Raw genomic sequence first — 23,321 nt, 5'->3', positions numbered from 1 at the left:
GGCATATATTGCACTAAAAAAGAGAGTATTTAGTATTATTTTCATTTCAGAATGAGGGTTAGGCCCATAAAGGCTAGGTCCCAGCACACAGTCCCACACTGCAGTTCTTGAGCTTCCTTTTGCACAGGAGGGTACAACAGCTATGTTACAACTGGCCACCAAAATTTGACCCTATCTCCTAAGAGCTGATGCTTCAGTTGTAAATTCCATATCTAGATTAGGGTTCTTCCCTTCCCAGACATAGCTGTATTTGATCTCAGAACCATCTGGTTGCTGCTGTCCCACCCCCAGCCTGGGAAGCAATGATATGAGACAACAGCAGTAAAACTTGCTCCACAAAGCAGGAGTGGAAAGGCCTTTCTTACCTGGGAATGCATTTATATCAATTACTGCATGCTGCCCAGTCTGATTGTTAATGATGATATCAATTCCAAAGAGGGAAACTCCCAGAGCTTGCCGCAGCGCTTTAGAGATTTCCCGGATGACGTCGTCATTTGGCCGCTCAAACACTCCTTCAATTTTATCCAGCTATAATGGAAAATGACACATTACTAAGGGATTCTGAAACAGCCTCTTTAGTGGAAAGATTGATTTTCAGAAGTTTCCAGGTGCATATCCACCAAATCTAATTGCAGAGAACCAGTTGCATGAAACCAAGAAAGACACCAAAGGGAAACTGCCTTCATAATTCAAAATCCTTCTTAATTTGGAAATCCATCTGCTCTAAAGCATCTAGTTCTTCCTCTTCATACTGGTGCAGCTATAGAAGCAAAGCAGTGTAGGAATGAATGGAGAACCAAACTCATTTTAAGTACTAGATCTACACCTTAAAAAGCATATACAGGTGGAATATTTAATCCATATTTAAAAGTTCTGGCTATCACTATTATTTCAATGTAGATCAAGGTCTACGTTAAAGGGCTGACAGGACAGATTCCTGCTGCTGTTAGTTTAATCTGACTCCTACAATACAACTCAGCTGATATCTTAAGGGCAGAGCATACCTTTTATGTGAGTTTTCATGTACAAATTATTTTGTAAGTACTTCTTAAAAAGAGTGACTCAGGTTACTTATGACTGGAGGATGCAATCTTTTTTGCTTTTTAAAGAACATCTTACACAGCAGAACTATGCTGTTATGCCCACAAAAGTATGACTGGAATATGTATTTGTATGAGTGAGATGGCAGGTAAACCATAGGAGAACACTAAGTCTGAAAGTAAACTTTTAGTAATGGCTGCTCCCTCAACATAACCACAAAAGGAGTTATGATTAGCACAATTACACTTTTAATATTTAGCATGCCTACTGGTGCTGCACACAAAATTCAAAATCAAATATGAAACTAGTCCCCAGCAGAGCTTGTGAAACAGAAAAGAATCTCAAGACTCAAAAGATTGAAAGGACTCAGTGCTGTAAAGTGACTTTCTCAGTAGCCAAGTGCCCAAGAACTTGTGAGGATTCATATGTCCAAATCTTATTAAAAGGGCTGGTAATGCTAGCATGGAACTGTGCAGTGCGCTGGCACTGCTGATTCTGAAGGACACCCAGAAATGGTCCCATGGTCACAGCTCGGGCAAGCTCACACGGCAGACAACTACTGGCCCTCTGTGGCCTTGTGCCAACACAATTTCTATGCTTTAATTTTCACTGTTTGTCTTTCCTCACAGAACTGAGTCCTAGAAGGATAATTTATGCTTATTAATCTCTCTGGACAGGAAAAAGCCAGGTGTTTGCATTCAGAACCTCCTTCTTCCCTTTGCCTAGATTAGCCCTGGGTAGTTTGGGAAGCAGCACATCCCTGCTACAAGTTCTTCCTCACCGGAGCTCGGTAAGGAAAACCAGAGGGGGACACAGTCATGCTGGTTCGTGGTACCAAACAGACCTCAGCCTGCAACACAGAAGCAGACAGCTTGTGAAAGAGAGTCACTAGCTACTAACACTTCCATAAGAAAGGATTAGATAGGTTTCCAGCTGCACTAGAGGGAAAAAGACCAAGTGTACTTACCGCTGTTAAGACAGATGAGGATTCTGGTTTGGAAACATTGTGGCTGTTGAAAAATATTGATTCTCTGTCTGCAATTAAAAACATGTTGTAAATAAATTTTGCAACCGATTTTCATTTCCAAAGGAATAGTGCAAGGAACAGTAGGTGGCAGTGCAGCCCCATGAAGCTCATCCTGGTCTCAACCATCCACACCAGCCACAGGGCTCTCTTGCCTGCTGGCACTTGGCTGCCTGCACAGACAGATCACCCATAGTTCTCAGACCACAGATAAATAGAACTGCACACTGGGTAAACAGAAATCCGTTTTCCTTCCTTCACCAGAGCAAATTAACTATGTTCAGTCAGTTAATGAAATTAATTTTTACTGATGTGCCATACTCAAAGTGACAGTTCCAAGAGGAAGATGTGTGACAGAAGGGAGAAGCTGCAATCACTGCAGGTGGTAGGCAGGGTACAATGAGAGCCCCGTGAACCTGGGCAGGGCATTGTCACCATGGCAGAAAGCAATACATTTTGTGGCCTGGACCTGTCCTCCTTTTGGAGGCACCACAGGAATGCAGGAGACACTCTGAGGTGACAGAAGCCACTAAAAAAACACAGTAGAAACCATAGGGAGAATTACACCAGCACGTCCCATTCTGCTTCCTCTGTGCTGAAGGTTTTACTGGCTGAAAGAAATCCCCCACCATGTCTCCCTCTAGGATTCCCACCACAAAAGACTCTTGGCATCGTAGAGATAACCTGCACAGAACACCTGGACCTAAGTCTCAGCACACAGGTGGCACCAGCAAGAGTATTTCTGCTATGCTGGTCTCTGACTGGACGTTCAAGAGCAGCCTCAGGGCCACATACAATAAAGACAGGAAAGCTGTGAAGCAAATCCAAGTCCACTCTGCAGACTGACCACTAAAAGACTTCTTGTCTTTCCTCTTGTTTAGCAAGATCTTGTGCTTTCAGACACTCAGCTCTTTCAGTGTCTCACATCCACCAGATCTGCTTAACCATCAGATCTGCCAGGTCAGGTTCCCATGGCGCAGCCTCCTCAAACTCTCCCAGTGTGGGTAAAGAAAGAGAGACACTTACCCTAATCTGCCAACAGAACTCATTTTTATGTGGATTTCCAGAAAACTTTCAAGTCTTACACTAACAAATGAGGCATTAGCTAAGGCATTTTTAAAAAGATGCCTTAAAATGTTCCCTTCTAGCAAAAGTACAGACCAACTGTCCTAACAGTTTCTATGAACACAGATTCTGGCTACTTAATTTGATCAGGACATTGAGCAGACCTAAATGTAAATACAGGCACACGTAGCTACAGAGAAGAACTTCTACCAGTATCCTACTACACCTATACTAACAAAATACACATTTGTGTTGAAATGCAGTGGTGAGCATACATGGACGTACTAGGATTAGCAGAAAACACTAAGAAAAGTGACAAAAAACTGGCATTTGTTCATTCATCTCCTTTAGTTTGATCTCATCCTCACTTCCTGGATTTGTCCAATTGCTATCAGATCATGCTTGCTCCCACCTATGTGCTGCTAATTTTTTTATGCTTTTGGTGGGCCATAGAATGCAATTCTCTGGAAAGGAGCTTACTTCCATAAAGGGAATCTAAGCAATCTTTAAAAAAACCCTTCAAGTGTTGCTCTCTAGTGACATACAGAAGAATCACTCTCCTCACTGACAAATCCATACCTCCTTCTCCCCAACACAGCTGATATATTACAAACCAAAGGACACTTCCCACCAAGATTTTCAAAACTAGGCCTCACATGAAGAGGAAGGCTCATTTAGGGGAGAGCACAAACGATCTTTAATTTAAAACACATACATATTCAAGGTAAAAATAGGGAGAGGAAGTGCTGAAATGATGGAATCCAGGAAATTCTCTCCAAAGCAGACTTATAAACAAACTCCGGAACAAATGATACATGAACTTACTGTGAAAAGAGAGAACTTCTCTCCCTCTCCCCGTTTCCACATGACATGAAACAGTGTTTAACAGGTGAGACTCAGGTTACCATTGCATAAATATTTACTGTATGAATGCACTGGTACATATTCCAAAGCAGGTGAGTTATCTCCCTTCCTATTGAAATAATACAGAGGAGGAAACATGGTATGTCCAAACCAGCTGCCTTCACTTCAGCAGGTTTTTCACAGATATTTTCTTCAGAGATGTTTCCTGCTGAGGCTGCAAAACCAGACACTTTCTTTTAAATCAGTCCAAAGTACCTGAGATGCCTGCAGAGAAGTTCTTTAAAGATGGCCTTTTCACCACGGTGTAGGATTCCCCAACCACGAAAACTTTATAGAGCACAGCATTGTGGTTGATGAAGCTCTGAATGACACAAGGGGGGCGAACAGCTTTGAGGCCTTCCTGGTTGAAGATGATCGCCATCTGGAAACACACACACACACATGCGGTTGTGCACAAGGCTGGCAATAATTTCACGCTTACCCACACCTGACAAGGAACAAGGGAGAACATCTACTGGTGGATATATATTGACCACGTGCAAACTCCTTCTCCACATCTTGTTGTATTTCATTATGTTTCATTTAACTGACACAGCTCTGCAAACACTACGGGCAGTGAAGCTTTCATTTTCAATCAACCTCTTCTCAGCAGGTCTTTGCAATTTCACTTGCTGCCTTTAACTGGGAAGCTACTGCAACTGCAGGTACAGCAAAAGGATAAAAGATCTGACCAACACGGATAACAAAGTTTGTATTGAATGTAAGCCTCTATGAGGACAACAGAAGGAACAGCTCTGTGCACTAACTACATGAATTCTTCCCCACATCTCTATTCCCCTGATTTGGTTCAGCCCAGTTACAACAGACTAAGCACCAGGGCTTTACCCACACCATCAGAGGACATTTCTCAGACTCTAGTAGTCTTACTGCTAACAAATGCTGGCCTATCAATTTTTCTGCTTGGTTTTACCCCATTACTCCAAACAGACAGTCCTCTTGAAGGCATTGGAATAAATATACCAAAAAGGCAGGCATTTATTGGGCCTTATGAATGATCAAATAACTGCACACATGCATAGTAACTCAGTAGATTAGCATTTTCTGAGTTCAAGTCAATGCGTGCATTCAGTACCTACTTGCAGCTGATACTCTTGCTGTCTCTATCACACAGCACAGAGTGATTCTGTGAGTGGTAACAACCTGTGCAAGAAATTTCTCTAACAGACAGAATCATCCATCAAGATGATTCACAGCAACAACATCATACCTCATTTGTCTCTTACTGGTGGCAAGAAACATTATTCTCTTCCTCCTCTTGTGTGGATTGTTGGCATTATAGTGTCTACAACATCACACTTGCAAGAACCATGCTGCTCCTATAGTGTTCTGTTCCACTATTAGTGAATTGATTCCCACAAATAAACATAAGATGAACAGGTTCAGCCTATTTTAGAAGTGTGGAAAGCTCAAGTTTATCGTCTCATCACAGCCCTGATGTAGACTATTGGAAGCTATGTGAAGCCTCTCTTGTGCAAAGCTCTGTGCTGGCAGCCCCAGGACTAGCACACAACCCATCTAACTCCTGTGGTGTTGCGTTATGCTGCTTCACTGCGATGTCTCATGGTTTTTAACATGCATGAATAGATCTCCAAGAATTTGCTTGCAGGGTGCACTTGCTCTTTGTCATCTAGCACAGACCTGCTGTGTCTGGCAGTAACGTGGGTACAACACTTGATATCATAATTTCCAAATAGCATTTCTCATTATAAATGCAAAGTCCTTTTGAAGGCAAAACAAAACATTTGCACCAAGAATTTTTACTGACAATGTCCATAAGGAATTCAGTCACACAAAATATATTCATTCTCTGCCTTTTCCTTCTCATCTGCTCAAATGCTCAGAAAAAAAGAATTTTGGACACATTTCTTCAGGTTATGGGTCTCTCATAACAGCTTTACCAAAATTAGTTATGTTCTGACCCACTGGCAGCCAGGAAGGACAACTTTCAGCCATCACCTCTGTTCAAGTTTAACAAATGTGCTGGCAAACTAGGGGTCAAATACTGAGCAGCTGAGGCCACTGCTAGTGCAGAGGCCATGTAGAACTAGGGACATCACAGAAAGAGTGACACCACCTCAGCTTAACAACAGCAGGTACTCACATGAGAAAAGTGGAGTCTGCCAGCCTCACCTGGCACACTCAGAAACCAAATCCAAACTCACACACCAAACTTAAATGGAAGTCTGCACCTTCAGTTGTCCCTGTTAGCCAGTACCTGAACTTTCTTAACAGTCCCCTTATGAAGAAAAGCAGGTTTCTGATCAGTGCTCTAATTTTAGTGTCAGCTCTGCATTGGAAATATATCCTCAAAAAAATGAAATGATTTACCAAAATCCAGACAAGGAGTCATTAATAAAACAGACAACAATTTCTTGCTTCTAGACCTATGCTCCATCTTTTAGACAGACTGTACTGTAAGCAGCATTTATCCTATGCTTCCTTTGTAATTATTCACCATAAGCAATTCCAAAATAGTTCCACTCTGATCATAAATATAGTTTTGGATCACTCCTGAGAACTCAGCAACTCCAACAGCGACTACTACCTCTGCTATGTAAAGTACTATCCAAGACTTCAGGTTTTTTCCCAGGGGTCCTACGAAGCTCTAGTCCTAAGTTCCTGTGATAAAGTGCAGACTATGGCTGTATTTTAGTCTAATTTTTGCTCTGGCAGGAGGCTTAAATGTGTCTGCACTGTATGAAAGAAGATCAAAGAAAGATTCACCAGGGAAATAAAGTCCAAGCCTAACTGGACAAGTAAGGAGAGGTTCATGCATTACAGTTCGCAGTTTCAGAGGAACTCTTGACAGAAAAATCAGCAGGAAAATTACAGTCTTAAACTCATTAACAATCCAGTCCCTGAGTGTTCTCAGGAACGACAGCAAAAATTTGTAGCAGCTGCTCCAGCAAAGTGTCTGTTGGCTTGTGAAATAAGTCAAGGTAAGGCCTGCCTGAAAAGTCTCACTGCATTTTTGATAGAAAGAGCTGGTCAGTCAAGATTTCAGCCACAGCCATTCTGCTCATCTAGATTTACAATTCACTTCAGGGTCTTCATCTCTCAGAGACATTGCAGCAATGTTTCATAGTGCATGTTTCAAGAGCAGCTGGGAATCCTGGACTGATGGCCATGTTGTTAACAAAGGAAGCCAGGAGTTAGGAGAGCCAGCAAGGGCTGGATTCTCAGAACTGATCTGCAGTAAGCAGGAAGGCAGGAAGCACAAATGGAAAAGAATTAAAACAGGACTCAACTCACTTAAGTTTAGAGGAAGCTAGTCTCATAGGTAATGCACTCCTTCCAGGAATATACAGCCATTTTAGCTACAATTGCCTTACAGGAAGGCAGATAAGTTCTACCAGTCCTGTTCTCCCCACAGACCCCACTGTGTTATTACAACTGAACATTGCCTGGAAACCACCTCTATTTGTTACTCCCTTCCCCCCTCAAGGGAAGGAGCCAGCTGCTCCATCTGAAGCACAATCCCACTTCTCATCTGTACCACATATATATTGGAAAAGTAACTTTCTGGGACGGAAACTTTATTTAGCAACCTCTTACCAAAGGAAAGACTGAAGGAGATTTCTTGCAGACAAAGCTGACTGGAGACTACAAACTTCTAGAAGCGACAATAGAGTAGAAGATAGAAACTGCTAAAAATAACTTGCATGACAGGAGGTTCAATATAAGTTCATTACAGATTTTTGCACCAATTGCACCAATAATGGTTCAATTAAACATGAGGGAGAGGTGGGGAAAAAAAGTTGTTTGGGCACAGCCCTCATTCTATCCACTACAGGATTGGAAATCATCAGCCAAAGCACCACAGGGGGAGTGAGGGACAGGACACAACTGAAAGAAGTGGAATAATATTGCAAAAATTTTTAACTCACCTCATGAGAGTTGGTTCCATGGGCCACTCTGGTTTTACAAACTGGGTAAATAAAAAATAAAAAACAATTCACCACTGAAACAGAACACAGAAACCCTTTATAATCCTGTTCCCACCCAAACATGCAAACACTGGAGTCCACCAGAACAAGGCATTGACTGTAACAGACACCAGTGACAGTCTTTGCTTGAACAGTGTCCTCAATCACTGCAAAGCTTGGCTTGCTCCAAGCTCTACTCTCTCATTTCCTCCCTGTAATCAAGGTGCAAGCACAGATCTTTATTAGGACTGGACAGAGCTGCAAAGCATCAGCTAAGAAGTTAGTACTAGTACTAGGATTGCCATCCTGTCTACTCAGAGAGCATTTTCACAGCTGCATAATTTTTTTGTGAGGATAGAGCTACTTTACAGGTACCACAAAACGCCACTGTCCCTAAAACAAAGGAAGTGGGACACAGTCAAAACCAACTTAATTTCTTACCTCCCTGTTTTTAGGGAAGAGCAGGAAATGTAATTGGGCTGAATCAAACTAAGACATAGCTTATTTTTCACAGGTAACCATAGAGGGGGACAGAAAAAAGCAGAAAGCTTAGCAATTTTTCTTTCTCCTTCACATTTATCTGCTCTGTAGGTCCTGATTCCCACCTTCATCCTAATTAAGAGGAGGGGTATAACCAGTAAGAGGAAAGAAACAACATGCTCCTCCTACTATGAGGCCAGAGCAGAGCTGAAGACCCTAGGACACACACAATGACTAGAGCTGATGTTACTTATGTGTTAAGCAGAGGAGATGAAAACTTGCAAGTAGTGAGGGGGTGGATACAAGAAGACTTCTTTGCAGGCTGTTGGAAGAATAAAAATGCCAGGAGAGAGGATAGGGAGCTATGAAAGGGAGATAACCTGCACTAGAGTCCAAAATAACTTGGTAACTTGAAATTTTAGAAAGTGGTTTATGATGTCTCACAGACATGCTCTGGAGAGCTGGACCATTTTTAAGAAAAAATAAAGAGACAGGAAAATGAAAAAACACTCCCCAAATACCAAGGCGTATTAATTTTCAGGGCTGTTTTGTAATTTCATTTAGTGGGTTTGATTCAGATCTCCAGAATATATGCTGCTGACTACTGAGGGCTAGTCAGTCTGTACTGAGGTCAAAACGTGAAGAGGAGGGCAAAGCCATTCAGTGGGATTTAAAGTACTGCTTCACAACCTATCTTCAGGAGACCTGCCTCATTTGGGAGAGCGGCGGCAGGGAGGGCAGAACATGCTTTGTGCACGCGACTTTACCTCTGAACCTTACAAATGAGGCAAGCACCAAGGGAACAAACACCGACTAACGATCCTGCTCACTTTATACTGCAAGGAATCAAATAAAGGAACGAATTAAAGCACAAGTCCCACAATGAAACTTGCTACAAAGCACAAACAGTTCATAGCAGCTGTTTGAGCTGTGGGCCCTTGGAGTCTGTTATCTGCGTTAACCCTCTTTCTTTTGCCCTCTGAGATTATATTTGTACCCTGGACCAGGGAAAGGGAGAGGTGGGTGAAGAAAGAGGACAGTCAGCAAGGCAGTGATTTTCTCAGGAAAAATAATGAACATAGCTGGCAGGAGAAATATCTTGCACAAGTTCAGGGCAAGAGGCTAAGGTTGTTAGAACTATTAGCATTTCCCAGGAATGCATGTTTACTGTAGCGTGGTGCTAAAAGTAAGGAACATCAATAAAAGGCAAAGTAAAAGCTGATAGGGAGGGGGTTTGTTCCACATTCCAAGCAGACTGCCTCAGAGCATTTGTTTCAGGAAGGTTTTAATATCCTCGACACTTTTGGCAGTGAAGCCCACACTCCTACAATGTTGGCTATGTTTTGGGGGGTGCGTGTGCAGTATTTAGAACCTACTAGAAGCACCAAAGAAAAGCCTGTGTACATACTGAACGGGAATGCCAGACCATTCTTCTCTATAAGCTGCAAGGTGTCTTCTCCACAGGCACTTGTCAGCTCCATAAAGGGTGGTGAACAGATCCTCTCATCTGCAAGAAAATAAAAAGACTCAAATGAAGATGAGGGGTTTAGCTCCTCAGCTGCATTGTTACCAGCTCTCTCCATACTAACTGCTTCTTGACAGTCAGCTGATATTAAAGCATGCAAAAGCACTGTAAGCCATGCCTGAATTTGGGTTTCTGGAAACATTTCAGAAGATGAAAGGCTCGATTTTCAGACAATCTAAACGGCAATATAAAGTCAGTATTTTCACAGGCAGCAAAAATGATCTCCTGGTTAGGACCACATAGCTGCACAAGAATTAGCCAGAGAGGGGAAAAGCAATTGGGATCTTAGCTCTTAACTTTATGCCTTCAAGCATAATTTTCTAAAGTGTCTTACAAAAAGCAGAATGGTCTGCAAATGTGATTAGAATAGGCAGTCTCACAAAGCCATATCTCCTGTAGGGCTCCTCGGTGGCAGATTCCAGTGTGTATTTACTGCAGACAAGGTGCCAGAACATTCTGCTGTTCACTGGGATGGTTCTGCCATGAAAGCAGTGTTCATTTGGTCTGGCAAAGCCAGCCAGAGCACTGCTGAGACACCACCATGTCAAGACTGCTCAGCAAGCTCTGCATAAAGAGAAGAGTCACGGGAACCATGGTAAAATTTAATGGAACAGGTCTGCTCCAGAGCGTTCCTGCCAATGTTGTGCTTGTTCACACACTGGGATTGCAGGAAGGTTGGAGTCAAAAACCAGTCCTCTTAGTGACTCGGTAAGTTGACTTGCTCTAGAATGTACTTCCAGTTCGCTGCAGGAGAACTGAGATTCTCCTGAGAATGCAGCAGGAAAGGCAGAAACCATTGTAGGACTCATAGGACTTGCACAAAAATCGCTTAAGAGGGCCGGGTTGCAATTTCAAGTGTACAGAGAACCTTGGCTTCAGCCATAGCTCTGAGACAGGCCCACAGGGCCACAGGTTTTCAGACAAAAGCTGTGTGCATGATGACAACATTGACTGAGTCAAATCAAGGACATCACATAAGTATGAACAACTATCTAAATTACCTCCTCAGTGAGCACAGCCTTAAAAAAGTACTACTTTCATGGAGTTTGAGCTGTGGCCAGCAGTCACAAATGAGTTATAACTCGAGTTAGCTGCACAGTACTGAACACAATTCAGAACTGGTCTGCCAAGACTCACTTCTCAGACTTATTTCAAGAGAAACAGGATGACACCTTCCTCCAAGAAGCAACTGGAGACAAGCACAAATGGTGGGAACAACTGCATCTGGCAAACTCAAGTCAAAGGTTTATATCAACCACCAACCTGTCTTGAAAATAAGCAAAACATGGCTGAATCCAAACAGGTGGAGGCCATGCTGTGCAGATGGTGCAGAAACTGCAAAGTGCATGAACTAAAACCCCAGCAAAGCTAAACGTAACTCATGAGACAGCCATGCATGCAGAAATCACTTTATAAACATTGTTTAGATTAATACTTTTCACTTCATTGTAAGTATATATATAAAGGAAACGGAATCACTGAAAGTAACAGAGATGCAAAATTCTCTGTATTTTGGTACACCTATCTCAATACATCCCCAAACTTTTGGGATATCTGAGAACTCTGTTCATTAGCAGTGTTGTCACTACAAGAAGTTTTCTGAGAAAAGGCTATTTTCATACATTCTAAAATGAGCAGAAAGATTGATGCTTTGAGGTCAACCTCTACAAAACTAAACAAAACATCCCAGATTTCAAAGCTTTCAATCTGCTGATATGAAAACAGAAAGCAGCGTCCAAAAGTGACAGGTACTGTAATATTTACAAGCCTTTGCCAGAGTGAAAGTTCCTTAGTTGGATGAATTTAGGGAATAAGATTTAGTTTACAGATACTTGGGAACAACTTTGGCTTGGCAGCTCTCCCACCCACATGCTTAAGGCTCACAAATAACTTTGCCTTCGGAGTGCAGATGCAGAGGAACGTATGGTTCCATCTCGCTTCCCTCTGTTTCTCTCTCATGCAAACAGGAATAGGAGACAGGGAGGATTCAGTGTTCCTGCTGACTACATTACACTTGCATGGGGAGATGGAGGAATGGGCAAACAGTAATTTCTTTGAATTTGTACTTACAAAAAACCACCTGGATCAACAAAAAGTAGCAAAGAAGACTCTTAGCATGTCAAAGTGCTCCCACTGAGTTTGCACAGAACTGGCATTTTCTCTACCAAGAAGGCATTTCTAGCCCACTGAAACCTCTAAAACAGACCATTAATTCACAGCCAGACCTGAGGACAAATAAATCCTCACTCAACACAAGATTTCAGTAGAGCCTACAGCTAGAAAACTGCTGCTCTGAGTTTAACTGCACACACTGAAATTCTAAAGATAGCTGTAGGTTAAAAAAAAGTCCTCCAGCTGCCAGCAATCATCCTCTCCTCCTTCCCAGGGTGGCAAACACATGCTAAAGCTTTCTCTCATCACCAAGCTCCCGCTATCAGAGTGACAGCCGTCTCCGCACACCTTCTCTGCAATGAGCTCCAGGAGAGACCTCACTCAATGGCTGAGTCAATTCAATACCGATTTACATCAGCTTGGAACTACACCATGTGACCCCCACAGTGCAAATGACCCCCTGTGGCACACTGAACCTTCCTCCCCTCCTGCTGAGTAAGCTGCTTTACTGAGCTGTGGTCAGGTGCTGGACTCTTGGCACTGTCACCGCTTCTTTGCAAACCAGCAGTGACAAGACACCGTGGGAAACCATTGCCAAAAAGAGCAACAGTAAATATACACAAACAAGTACATGTAACAGTCCAGAGATGAGAAGGGCATCATGATGCTGGCTCCACTGCTGACCCTTTGTATCGATGCTCCAGCCCAACCCTCTAGAATAAAACTAAGCACTATTCTCATTTTCACCTGAGAGCCCAGTGTGGAAAAAGCACTTTAATAAAATTAGTAGTAGTCTGAGAACTACTACAGCATGAGGCACAGCCATGTCACCCCTCCTGTGCAGCTGCACTGGCCATACACTGCTAGCAGAAGTGACTCTGCCAGGACACAGACCTGATACAACTCAGAACCTGTGCATGGAGCTGATGCTGTTGCTTTTCTATCATCAGTACTCAGCTCTGTGCTGTGCACTGAGATGTTGCTGAGTGGAAAAGTCTTCTTCTAAAACATCAAGTTTGGACAAGACTCCGCCTCGTCTTCCACCCTTGGCTATATGCAAGTGGCTTTAACTCCCAAGACATTATTACATATTCAATTTCTAATCTTTTAATTTGGATCTAAAAAAACTAAAAATCAGGCACTTCCTCCCTCCCTTTGGGCACATACACTGCATCACACAATAAGCAGATGACCATAATTATTAACCCTATCTCCCTTCATGCAGCCTGTGCTGAAGATATCAGCAAGAAAAGTCTGTCCATAAGTCTACAGACTGCTGTGAATTAAGATTCTGTACATTGCTATAGTGCACATTTAGAGAATGGTATTTCTTTATTTTCTAAGAACCTGGTTGTCTCTGAGAGTCCTGCCTTTGAAATATGGCCACAACTCCAGGTGAACCTTGTCAGGTCCAGAACTGCCAACTGAGCAGCAACAAGGAAAGATTCTTCAGATCAGAATGTTCAGCATTCACTTCAGACAAGTACCAAAAATATCTGTAGCACTTTTGTTGTTAAAAACAACTATTATAATTAAATTTAAAAGTCAAAATTCTGTCACTCTGTTCCTCCCCCATCTTTGTCCTCATTTTTATTGCATGCCTTAGCACAAACATTGTGGTATCTGTTTTCCATATTTTCCTTTAGATATTCTCAATTTTCTTCAAGATTATTTGATCTCAGAGGGAGTTTTTTCTCTCTCTCTTTCTTACTTTCTGTATTTTTTCTCACTCCCATCCCTATCTCTCATCTAGGCTGTTCATTTTTCCAACTGTTATTTCTGTTCCTTCATTGCTAGGTACACTTCATCCCTCCATCACCTCTGAATGGAGCTCGTGGCTCATGGGATCACGCTCACTGCAAGCGCAGGGGACGTTTGCAGTGGGGCGCCTGAGGACAGCGAGGCAGCTGCCACAAACAGGTCACAGGTGAGAGGCAGCAATCACAGCACTGGGGAGGCAGCTCTGGCACACCCCACTGTGGGGTGAGCTTTGTCAGTGGTGCTCCATTCCCACGGAGCAACAACATTATTATGAGGGCTTGACTGATGCTGGCCAGTTTACAGGATGAGTAACACAGCTAACCAACAACAGAGAGGTGAAAGAGCACTCAAACCAGGGTGTCGGTGCCAGGAGGGGATTATTCCAGATGAAGTTCAACAGTAGTGACAGGAGCAATGGGATGTGAAGATGGTGAAGACGCAGACTGAAAACTGGCTGGGGAAAAGAGTTTTCTGGCAGTGAGAATTGGTAGAATTCTTTGTGCTCAGGACTTGCTTTAGTAAGAGACGCTGAGTAATGCCTCTCTGCTCCGGGCACCCTGGTGGCCTGCAGGCAGCCTGCCAAACAGTCACAGGATACCCAAACCCCCAGAAGAAGGCACAAGAGGCCAAACACTCAACACACACTCCCATTGAGCAGCCAGGCAAAACAGATAGAGGAAAAATAAGAGAAATACATGGCTGTTCCCAGTTGAACCAAATCTTAAAAATAAATGGAAACCACTGTGACAGGGCTGTACAAGACAGTCCTGGGATGGTTTTTGATGAGGGTATATAGTCCTTGTGCTATAGAAGTTTGAGAAGTACCAACACAGTGGACAGCTGTGTATGACTGTGGGGAAAAAATAAACCATAAGAGAAAAAGAACCTATTTGGATTTCTTTGGTCCTTATGATTCTGAAGAGGTAAGAAAACAAATAACAGATTGCAGATCCAATGCCCTGCATTCATAGATCAACAAATTGTATTTCCTTGTCTTCAGAAAAAGAGTTTAAAGAGAATTTATGGCCATCTGTGAGAACAGCTCAAAACCTGTGTCTAGACAAGAAATACAATGAGAAGGCCACTCCCTTTTAAAAATCAGATTTACTGTCTAAGCATGTTTCCCTACCTCATAATTCACCTTCCTTCAGCACCAAGACTAGGGATTAGGAAGTGCAGCAGACAGGCTGAAGAAAAGAGTATTTATTCTCAGCACCACCAACCTCCTTCCACAAGACCACAATGCAGTCAATAAACATAGCCAAACTCTGAACTTCCGTTTATGAAGTGGGGAGAAGGCTTCACCTTCCCTTGGCCACGCAGGGCTTTTGGGAGCTAGTTTGAGGAGTTCCAGGAAAAAGACTTTTTGATGCTACTGGGGTCATTACAGTAGCTGAGCAAACTACCTGCTTGAAGCTTCAGTCTGAGCATCATCAACCAAAATCCTGAGAGTGTTACTGGAAAAACATAAACCAGAAGGTGTTTATTGAAGAATGTAATATCTTTTGCCCAGGCTCAATACTCATCATTAGCAGTGCCTTCTTTGTTTACATACAGAGGGTAAAAGATGCACCAAATGAGGGGTGTGCTGAGCACAAGGGAAAGGTAAAAGAAGTTGCAAAACAGGTGAAGGAAGATGCAGTTTGTCAAAGAAGCACAAGAGGAGGCCCAGGTGTGCAACAGACTTGGACACCTAGATCCCCTAATTCTGCTTACCAGTTCCAAATGGAGAACAGCTTGTGCCTGAGTTGCTCTCTGCCTGGAAAGGTGGTCAGTATTATTCCTGAAAACACTGGGTACGCGACCTCCACATCACACATTGCATTACGCAGAAAAATGACAAGGCTGCTTTGAAAAGTGCTGGTCTCTACTGTAAACACCCTTAAGAAAAAGCTCAAAACCATCCACGTCAAAATCAGGACTGGCTCATCTCCTAACACTCATGGAGCAAATGTTAAGCCTTAAACAATCAGAAAGATTTACAGCAGATGGGAACAAACTCTAAACTTCCTACTTTGTTGAAAAAAAGCCACTCTTTATTAGAATAGTTTGCACTGTGATTTGAAAACATTTAAGACTTTAAAAATAAAGATATTTTCAGTAAACTGTGCTTCACTGTAGCTTCCATCAGCTTGTGGCACTCTGTTCCTGCGGGAACAGAGAGGATACACAGCCAGGACAATGTCTTTTTCTCCCAATACAATAAGGAGGAAATCTGAACTTCCAGCTCACCCCTGCCTAACTGAGTTCATTTTCAACCAAAAAACCCAACCACACAGAGAAGCTGGCAGGGTTTTTTTAAGCATGCAGCTAAATCTTATCTCAAAGGTATTGTAAACTACTACATGACAGAGTATGTTGCCCTTTGAATCCCTTTATTGACTGTACACTTATAGCTTTGGACTGTAAGGTCAAAAGTTGCTACATCAAGGAGTCAGTCAAGCGAAGCCAACGCCAACTTCATAGCAGCCCAGTCCCTATGAACTAGAAGAACCCCTTCTTCACTCCTCCCTCTAGCAGATAATTTTTCATCTGAAGCTTCATAAACATATAAACTTTATTCATAAAACTCACAACTTTAACCGGTTTATTTCAGCACTTTTGAGCTGTATTAAAAATACTCTCAAGCTGTTTCCCCTTCCCTTCAGAAATGCATGTGCATGAGGAATACTGGCAGAACAGATTTAGCTCAAAAATATGTTGATCTATACTCATCACTGAAAAAAAATCAATGCATATATGAATATCCATGTGTTTGCATCTCACTTTTTAAGTCTCTGAGGGGGAAATTCCAGTTCTAAGGGTAAAGCAGCTGTATCTGGGGAGCATTTGGCAACACATTCCAAAGACACAAGAGGGCAGAGCAGATTCAGCTTTGAGGGCACAATTTCAAGCTTAACCTAGCTTGACATACAAGTAACTGCACACCAAATATCTGTGTTAAATGGAACATCTGCAGAGCAACAGTCTTGGTTTTAAAAAAATTAGTGATTTTGAAGCATCAGGGCAGTGAGTGAGGAAATCTCACAACTGAATATAAATATGAAACTGTTCAAAAAAATTCACAATAACTTGTCATTTCCATGCAATTTAGGAGTGCTAATTATGGGTTTTGAACATGATGAAATCAGCTTAGATTCAAAAGAAAGTAAAAAACCCCAAAGAAGAAATAAAGACAAAGGTCATAGTAAAGCCAGCCTGATGGACTTTTTTTCTCCCAGATGAACTATTCCTCAGAAACAACCATTTCATAAAGCTATGGTCTGTATCAGGTCTGCCTTTACTGTTTAGCTCTAGACTTTAATTTTATGCCCACCTTCCTTAGTGAGCAGAATCTTTCTGATTCCCGAGAAAGGAATGCACATCATCCTTTGGGTGCTCAGGCTGAAAGAGGCAGGTTTTGCAGACAAGCATTCTGCTCCCTTGCGCTGATGGAGCCTCACAGGCACCTGACAGGAGAGGAGCACAGCTACAGACGTGCCCTCAGTTAAAACAGACCTGTGGTGAAACACAGTCATTGACCCAGCCTGATAAAGTGTGCTCACAACCATGTAGCAATTTAAGAGGTGGAAAATTATCTCATTCAGGAGACAGAGTAAAGGCTGGGAGGCGGGTGTTCATCATCAAATAGCCTCATTTTTCAGCAGGTAGAAGGGGTTACCCACCACCCTGCAAATGCAAGGGACAAGAAGCTTTGCAGTTGAATTTAAAAAACCAAGCATATCTCACCACAGAGAAAGGAGGCTGTTATGGTTTTAATTTTGAAACCGGGCAGATACACCAATTAATGTAGTGGTTTCACGTTCACGAAATTCTGGTCTTAGTACTTACTCTTTCTGTGGGAGAGAGACTAGGAGAAAAATAAAGCAGGCTTAACCTTAAAATTAAGAAATAGTTTATTAATATACACTAAAAGAATAGGAAAAAAGAAAGTTGGAAAAAAACTAAAACAGAATGAAACTTCAAAAACACTCTTCCCTCCCCTTACAAACTGTTCACTTTCTTACAAAACAACATAAAGAGACAAAACCTGTAATTTTCAGTCAGTTTCACTATCTGACAATAGTCTTTCATCAATTCTTTAGGGGAGGAGTCTCTCTTAGGGTCATGGATCCCACTGAAAACTTGGAACAGTTCTCTTGTGGGTTTTTAAACTGTCACAAAAACAACCGCCCGGAGAAACCTGCCTTTGTGACTCATCCCATTAGCAGGTTCCTAAGCTGCTTATGGGTCATGGGTCTTAGACTCTGCATACTGGTGTGTCACCTTTTAAAGATGAATAACTCCAAAGCAAAGGATTCTTCATCTCAAGGTACAGAGATATCTTCTCACTTCTTCACTGGTGCGGAGAGCTTCTCATCTTTATCTCAGTTCAAGCATCTTATAGGATTAATATTACTTAGTCCATGACAAACACCTTTGCTCAAATCCACACACAAATTAAAACAATCATCTCCCCAAATGCATATCTTTCCCATCATTTAAAGGAATGATCTAAATATAGAGTTGATTTCCATGGCTCAAGTAAGAATAGAACAACCAACTCTCCAACCCTCTGTCCCAATAGTCTTTTCACTCTTGCTTTACTGACTTCATGCTGTTTTTCTTTATGTTCACTCTGTCCTTTCTTACTCTCTCGGAGAAGGGCTAAGCTCTGGAAGCTTCATGTTGCCAGGAAAGAGTTAAATCTGCTCAGAGTCTTTGTGTCTCTCTCTGTAGCTTGTGGTGTTAGATGTTCAAGGCTGTGCTGGTGAGGGAGGAAGAACTCACAGAAACATCAGGGATCAGAGCACCCGGGCAGTCCGGAATCACAAAAATCCAGGCAGGATCATAAATGCCTTCTCAGCCACCCCTTGGTGTAAGTCAGGGCGGCCTCGGACTAAATGGTGCCCATGGCTCTGATCAGGGGCCTGGCAGAGATCTCTCCGTGCTCCAGAGAAGTCTGAAGAAAGTAGCTGTTGCAAAACAGCAACCTCTCCTTCCGCCCCTCCACCCCGGAGCCGATGGAATCCGGCCAGGCCTCAGGCCAGCTCCCCCATAAAGGGGGAGCAGCAGGCCCAGCTCGATGTTACCTGCCTGTCTCTGGCCAAAGGAAAGAAGAAAAAAGACCCACCTACAGGAAATGAAGGGGTTTTATATGGTACTTCCCAAAGTCGCAGCCAACAATTTTCAGTGGTCAGAACAGATGCCAATATTCCAACTAACCCTCTGATAGGTCCCTGTCCTTTCTAAAGCAATTCCCAGCTCCTGACCTGGAGAATTATTCTACATTCTTCTATAACTAAAAAACCAAACTGTACTAACCCATGACAGAGGCAAATGAACTAGCTGTCCAGGAGAAGGAAATAAACCTTCTGGTGCTTCTTAGGCTCTTTATAGATAAGAATCTAAAGCAAAACTCTCTTATAAGTAACAAAGAAGGGTGGAGAAAACTGCTAGAAGGGCGGACAAAACCTGCTAGAAGAGCTTTTGTTGAAACAGTAACATTTATTCCTTATAACATTGAAGCTGTACCAAAACTTGGGGACTCATTTTACAGGCAGGAGTGTTTCCAATGTTAGAGAAAGAATGAAAGCAATTTCTCTCATCAAGGAAAAAAATGAAAGGGATTATTTGGCAAATGCAAAGAAGTCTTTTCTGCATTTCTGCCCAAATAATGCTCTGCTCAGAACACTAGCATTCCAAGTACTGGTATCTACAAAACCCCAAAAGCATTTCAAGAAGACAGACTATGCAAAATATACTCTGCATGTCTGCTTTACATTAAAATGCAAATGTCAGATTCAGTGTGAATACCTGAACCCCAATTAAAACCCCAACTCAACTGTCTCTAAGCAGTAATTTGTATCTGCTGTTTCATATGCTTACCTATGTATGTCGAATACAGGAATTACATTTAGCATTGACACTTTCAAGTGACAAATGTCCCCAGTTTTAGCATTCCTACTGATATGTCCAACCCTATTATGCAGAATGATAAAGGAGTCTCAAAACCAAGAGCCGGTGTCCAAATACAACCTTCTCCCAAGAAATACAGAAGGTATATAACGGCCCAGATGCAGGAATTTTTATGCTTCCTCTCCCAAATACTTAGCTAAAACATTACTTAGACTAGTACAAAACAATTTCCAGTATGAATTTCTACTTGCAAACTACACAGCTCCAGGACAGGAGCTGGTAGGAAATTGGTTTGCATCCCCTTGGCCTAGATGGTGGATAGGAACAGACAGTGGTGTGCATTTCCCTGTCCACACCTTGTACACACCTGACTCACATGAGAAATTGACAGCAGACAGCACCAGCTTGCTCCATATAATGAGCTGCTCATAATTCCCAGGAATCTAAGGTAAGCCATGAAGACTCAATGCTGAACTCCTTACTGAATTTATTTGTATGTAATTCTACTCACTTAAACCAGTTAGTTCCTCTCAGCTGAAGAACCAGTCTTTCCTTATATCATACAGAGTGCATTGTCAAATAAAATAGAAAATGCATTCACGGCAGAGGGCATGATGGCAGACAGGCACAGGCAGCTTTTTCTTGCCCGTGACTGAGTTCATTTGAAGATACTAGACTACCCAGATGAGTAGAGTCCACTGAAGCTCTTTATATCTCTAAGAGGGTTGATGGACCTTAACCAGATCAGTTTAATGAGCTTTTGGAAGATAAATCCTGGGAGATACTATACAATGCACGTCCCAGGCTTTCAGCAAACAGTGCTTCTAATCTACACATGCTGTGTCAGAGGCAAAGCAGCAGCCCACAAGGAGTGCAAAATAGTGACCAAAGTCCTTCCAAGGTAGAGGTATCCCAGGGACACACTGGATCTGACAGTATCAATCAGTGCTTAGTTCAAGCCCCCATAGTATAGCAAGGCTCCTGCAGCATCTCGGCCCCAGCTCAAGCCAGAGAGAAACACAGAGGCATTTGGCTCCTGTTCCAAACCATACCAGGGATGACAGCGGAAATGTGAATAAATACCTGCCTTTTACTACTTTACCAGCCCACGTGTATGTGAACACAAAGTAAGTGCAAGAGTTTACACATAGATGTAGAAAACACAGCGAGATTGTGGGGTAACACTGAATAAGGGGAGAGGCACATTGCTGTCACTGCACAGCTGAGCAGGGGTGACAGCCAGCCCTGTGGCTAGGTACCTCCTGGCACCTGTGTTGGGAGGCCATCTCTGTGCTTTGAGTCCAAAGAGATTTGCCAGAGATTTGGTAACCACTTTATTTGAGCTCTTTTATGTAAAGCAGCCCTCAGAGCGCAACTACACAACTTCTTCCTGTGCCATGGGTGAAATGCAAGAATGTGGCATTTCAATAACAACAATGGAAAGAACTGTTTGCAGATACCTAAGCAGAGACTTAAATATTAACTCACCAACACAAACAAATATTCGTTGTCCCAAGTTTGGATGCAACACGGGAAACAAGAAACTAATGCCCTAGCCTTACTGTCCTTGCATAGGTTCACAAACTTCTCTCATGCATGGGGGACTTTGACCTTCTACACTGCTCACCATTCAGGGCTTGTGCTTTTCATGGAAGGGAAAGTCATGGAAGGAACAAACTCAAATGAACAGGCTTTTTTATTCAGAAACATTTTGTATTTTCAATTGAAGATCATACAGACAATCCTGCAGCACTTTGGAAAAATGTAACTGAAACACTGGTTCTGGCCTTAAAGGATTCTGCTCTGCGCTTGTCTGCAATGCTTTAACTGGGGTAGGGCACACCAACCAAGGCTGCTGCCTACTACAGAGACTGGTATGATTTGATGATTTTTCCCAAGTGAGGTGGATTGGGCCCACTCCAAATCACTGCGAAAAAATAACTCCTGAGACAAACAAGCTATGAGTATTTTAAACATCAGAAGGAAAAAGACCTATCTACATGGGAAAGCTTTGTTAGTGTATATTTTCTGTTCTAATTATGTTAGTATAACTATAGCAAAGGAATGCACACACACTGTTGTTTACATTGGATTAGTTTCTGTTGCTAAACTTTCCAGACAGCCCTGTAAATATTAAGCTATTAGAGAGTGTCAAAAGGAGGGCAACGACCATGGTGAAAGGCCTTGAGGGGAAGCTGTATGAGGAGCAGCTGAGGTCACTTGGTCTGTGCAGCCTGGAGAAGAGGAGACTGAGGGGAGACCCCACTGCAGTTACAGTTTCCTCGTGAGGGGAAGAGGAGGAGCAGACATTGATCTCCTCTCTCTTGTGACCAGTGACAGGACTCAGGGAATGGACTGAACTTGTGTCAGGGGGGGTTTAGGATGGATATCAGAAAAAGGTTTTCACCCAGTATGGCTGAGCACTGGAACAGGCTCCCCAAGGAAGCAGTCCCAGCTCCAAGCCTGAGAGAATTCAAGGAGTGTTTGGACAATGCTCTCAAGCACATAGTGTGACTCTTGGGAATGGCTGGACTCAAAGATCCTTATGGGACCCTTCCAACACAGCATATTCCATGATCTCTTTTCATAAACAACTACAAAGCACTCTGGGTAGATATCCCAACACTTATCAAAACACTTAGCAACACCTGTGAGAAACACAGATAGTCCTTACTTACTATCCTGAAACTGTAATGGTGTAGGAAGCTGACACTATTTCCTTGCTGCTGACAAGCTGTCAGGACAAAATCCTGTATTGCATGACTCTCTCTGGCATCATGGAGAAGAGGCAGTGGCTGCTAAATTGGAAGGGGCATGTGCCCAAGCTTGGTATTTCTGTGGATGCCAACTGCTAAGACGCCAGACTTCCAGCAGAATCCAGGACAAAGTGATTCTATTTTCTCTGGCACTGTAAAGAGTAGGTCTTTGGCTGCATCTTTGGAGCAATCAATGCTTGTGTCCCTGGTTTGACACTGGACATATGTCTTGGAGCTAGCAGCAAGCCAGAAGCCATTTATTCCATGAAAACCTCAGTGCTTCAAAGCAGCATGTCCAGCACTTGATCCCCTTCAATAACACCTGGGTGGGAGGGAGATGGCAATGAAAAGGCAGCGGGGGCAAAGACAACTCCACCAGAATGGAGTCCTTAACTGATGTGCCAGAGCACATGGCAGCTCAAGAAGCCTCCTGAGTGGCTGTGAGCTCCCAAAAGTCGTGTGCCAGTCAATAATCCTGACAGAAAAGCAACTTCATCTCACATGGCTCCAGCCAATTTGTTTCTGCAAACCCTGTACCAGCAAAGCCAATGGAAACAGGCACATATGGACAGTGATTTTACCTTGTACATTCAGCAGTTTAGAACTAGTAACTTCTGGACAAATCTATCTCTATGCCCTGTTTGTAAACTCCTAGTAATGCACACACATGTAAATTTTAGCTAGACAGTGTGAAGTGCAATAAACAGCCCTTCACTGCCAGACCTTCACAAGAGCTGTTGCTGCAAAGTAACAGAAGTTAAGTTCCTGTTTTTCTGAAATGTGCATTCCTGACTTGCAGGGAATGATGC

General features: G+C 42.7%; 1 protein-coding gene across 1 annotated transcript in view; it reads right to left on the bottom strand.

The window, feature by feature from the left end:
- Positions 1-23,321, bottom strand: part of ITPK1 (inositol-tetrakisphosphate 1-kinase) — a 142,940-nt gene that overhangs the window by 11,408 nt on the left and 108,211 nt on the right. Inside the window, exons 5-9 of the mRNA XM_040067036.1 lie at positions 9,869-9,967; positions 7,942-7,982; positions 4,250-4,415; positions 2,009-2,076; positions 366-528 (exon numbers count right to left, since the gene is read on the bottom strand). Of these exons, the coding sequence (XP_039922970.1) occupies positions 366-528; positions 2,009-2,076; positions 4,250-4,415; positions 7,942-7,982; positions 9,869-9,967 (537 nt within the window). The remainder of the gene's footprint in view (positions 1-365; positions 529-2,008; positions 2,077-4,249; positions 4,416-7,941; positions 7,983-9,868; positions 9,968-23,321) is intronic.

This window comes from Hirundo rustica, chromosome 6 (genome assembly GCF_015227805.2).
Source record: "Hirundo rustica isolate bHirRus1 chromosome 6, bHirRus1.pri.v3, whole genome shotgun sequence".
NCBI lineage: Eukaryota > Metazoa > Chordata > Aves > Passeriformes > Hirundinidae > Hirundo > Hirundo rustica.
The sequence above is the reverse complement of the archived record's forward strand: the minus strand, read 5'-3'. Positions and strand labels throughout refer to the sequence as shown.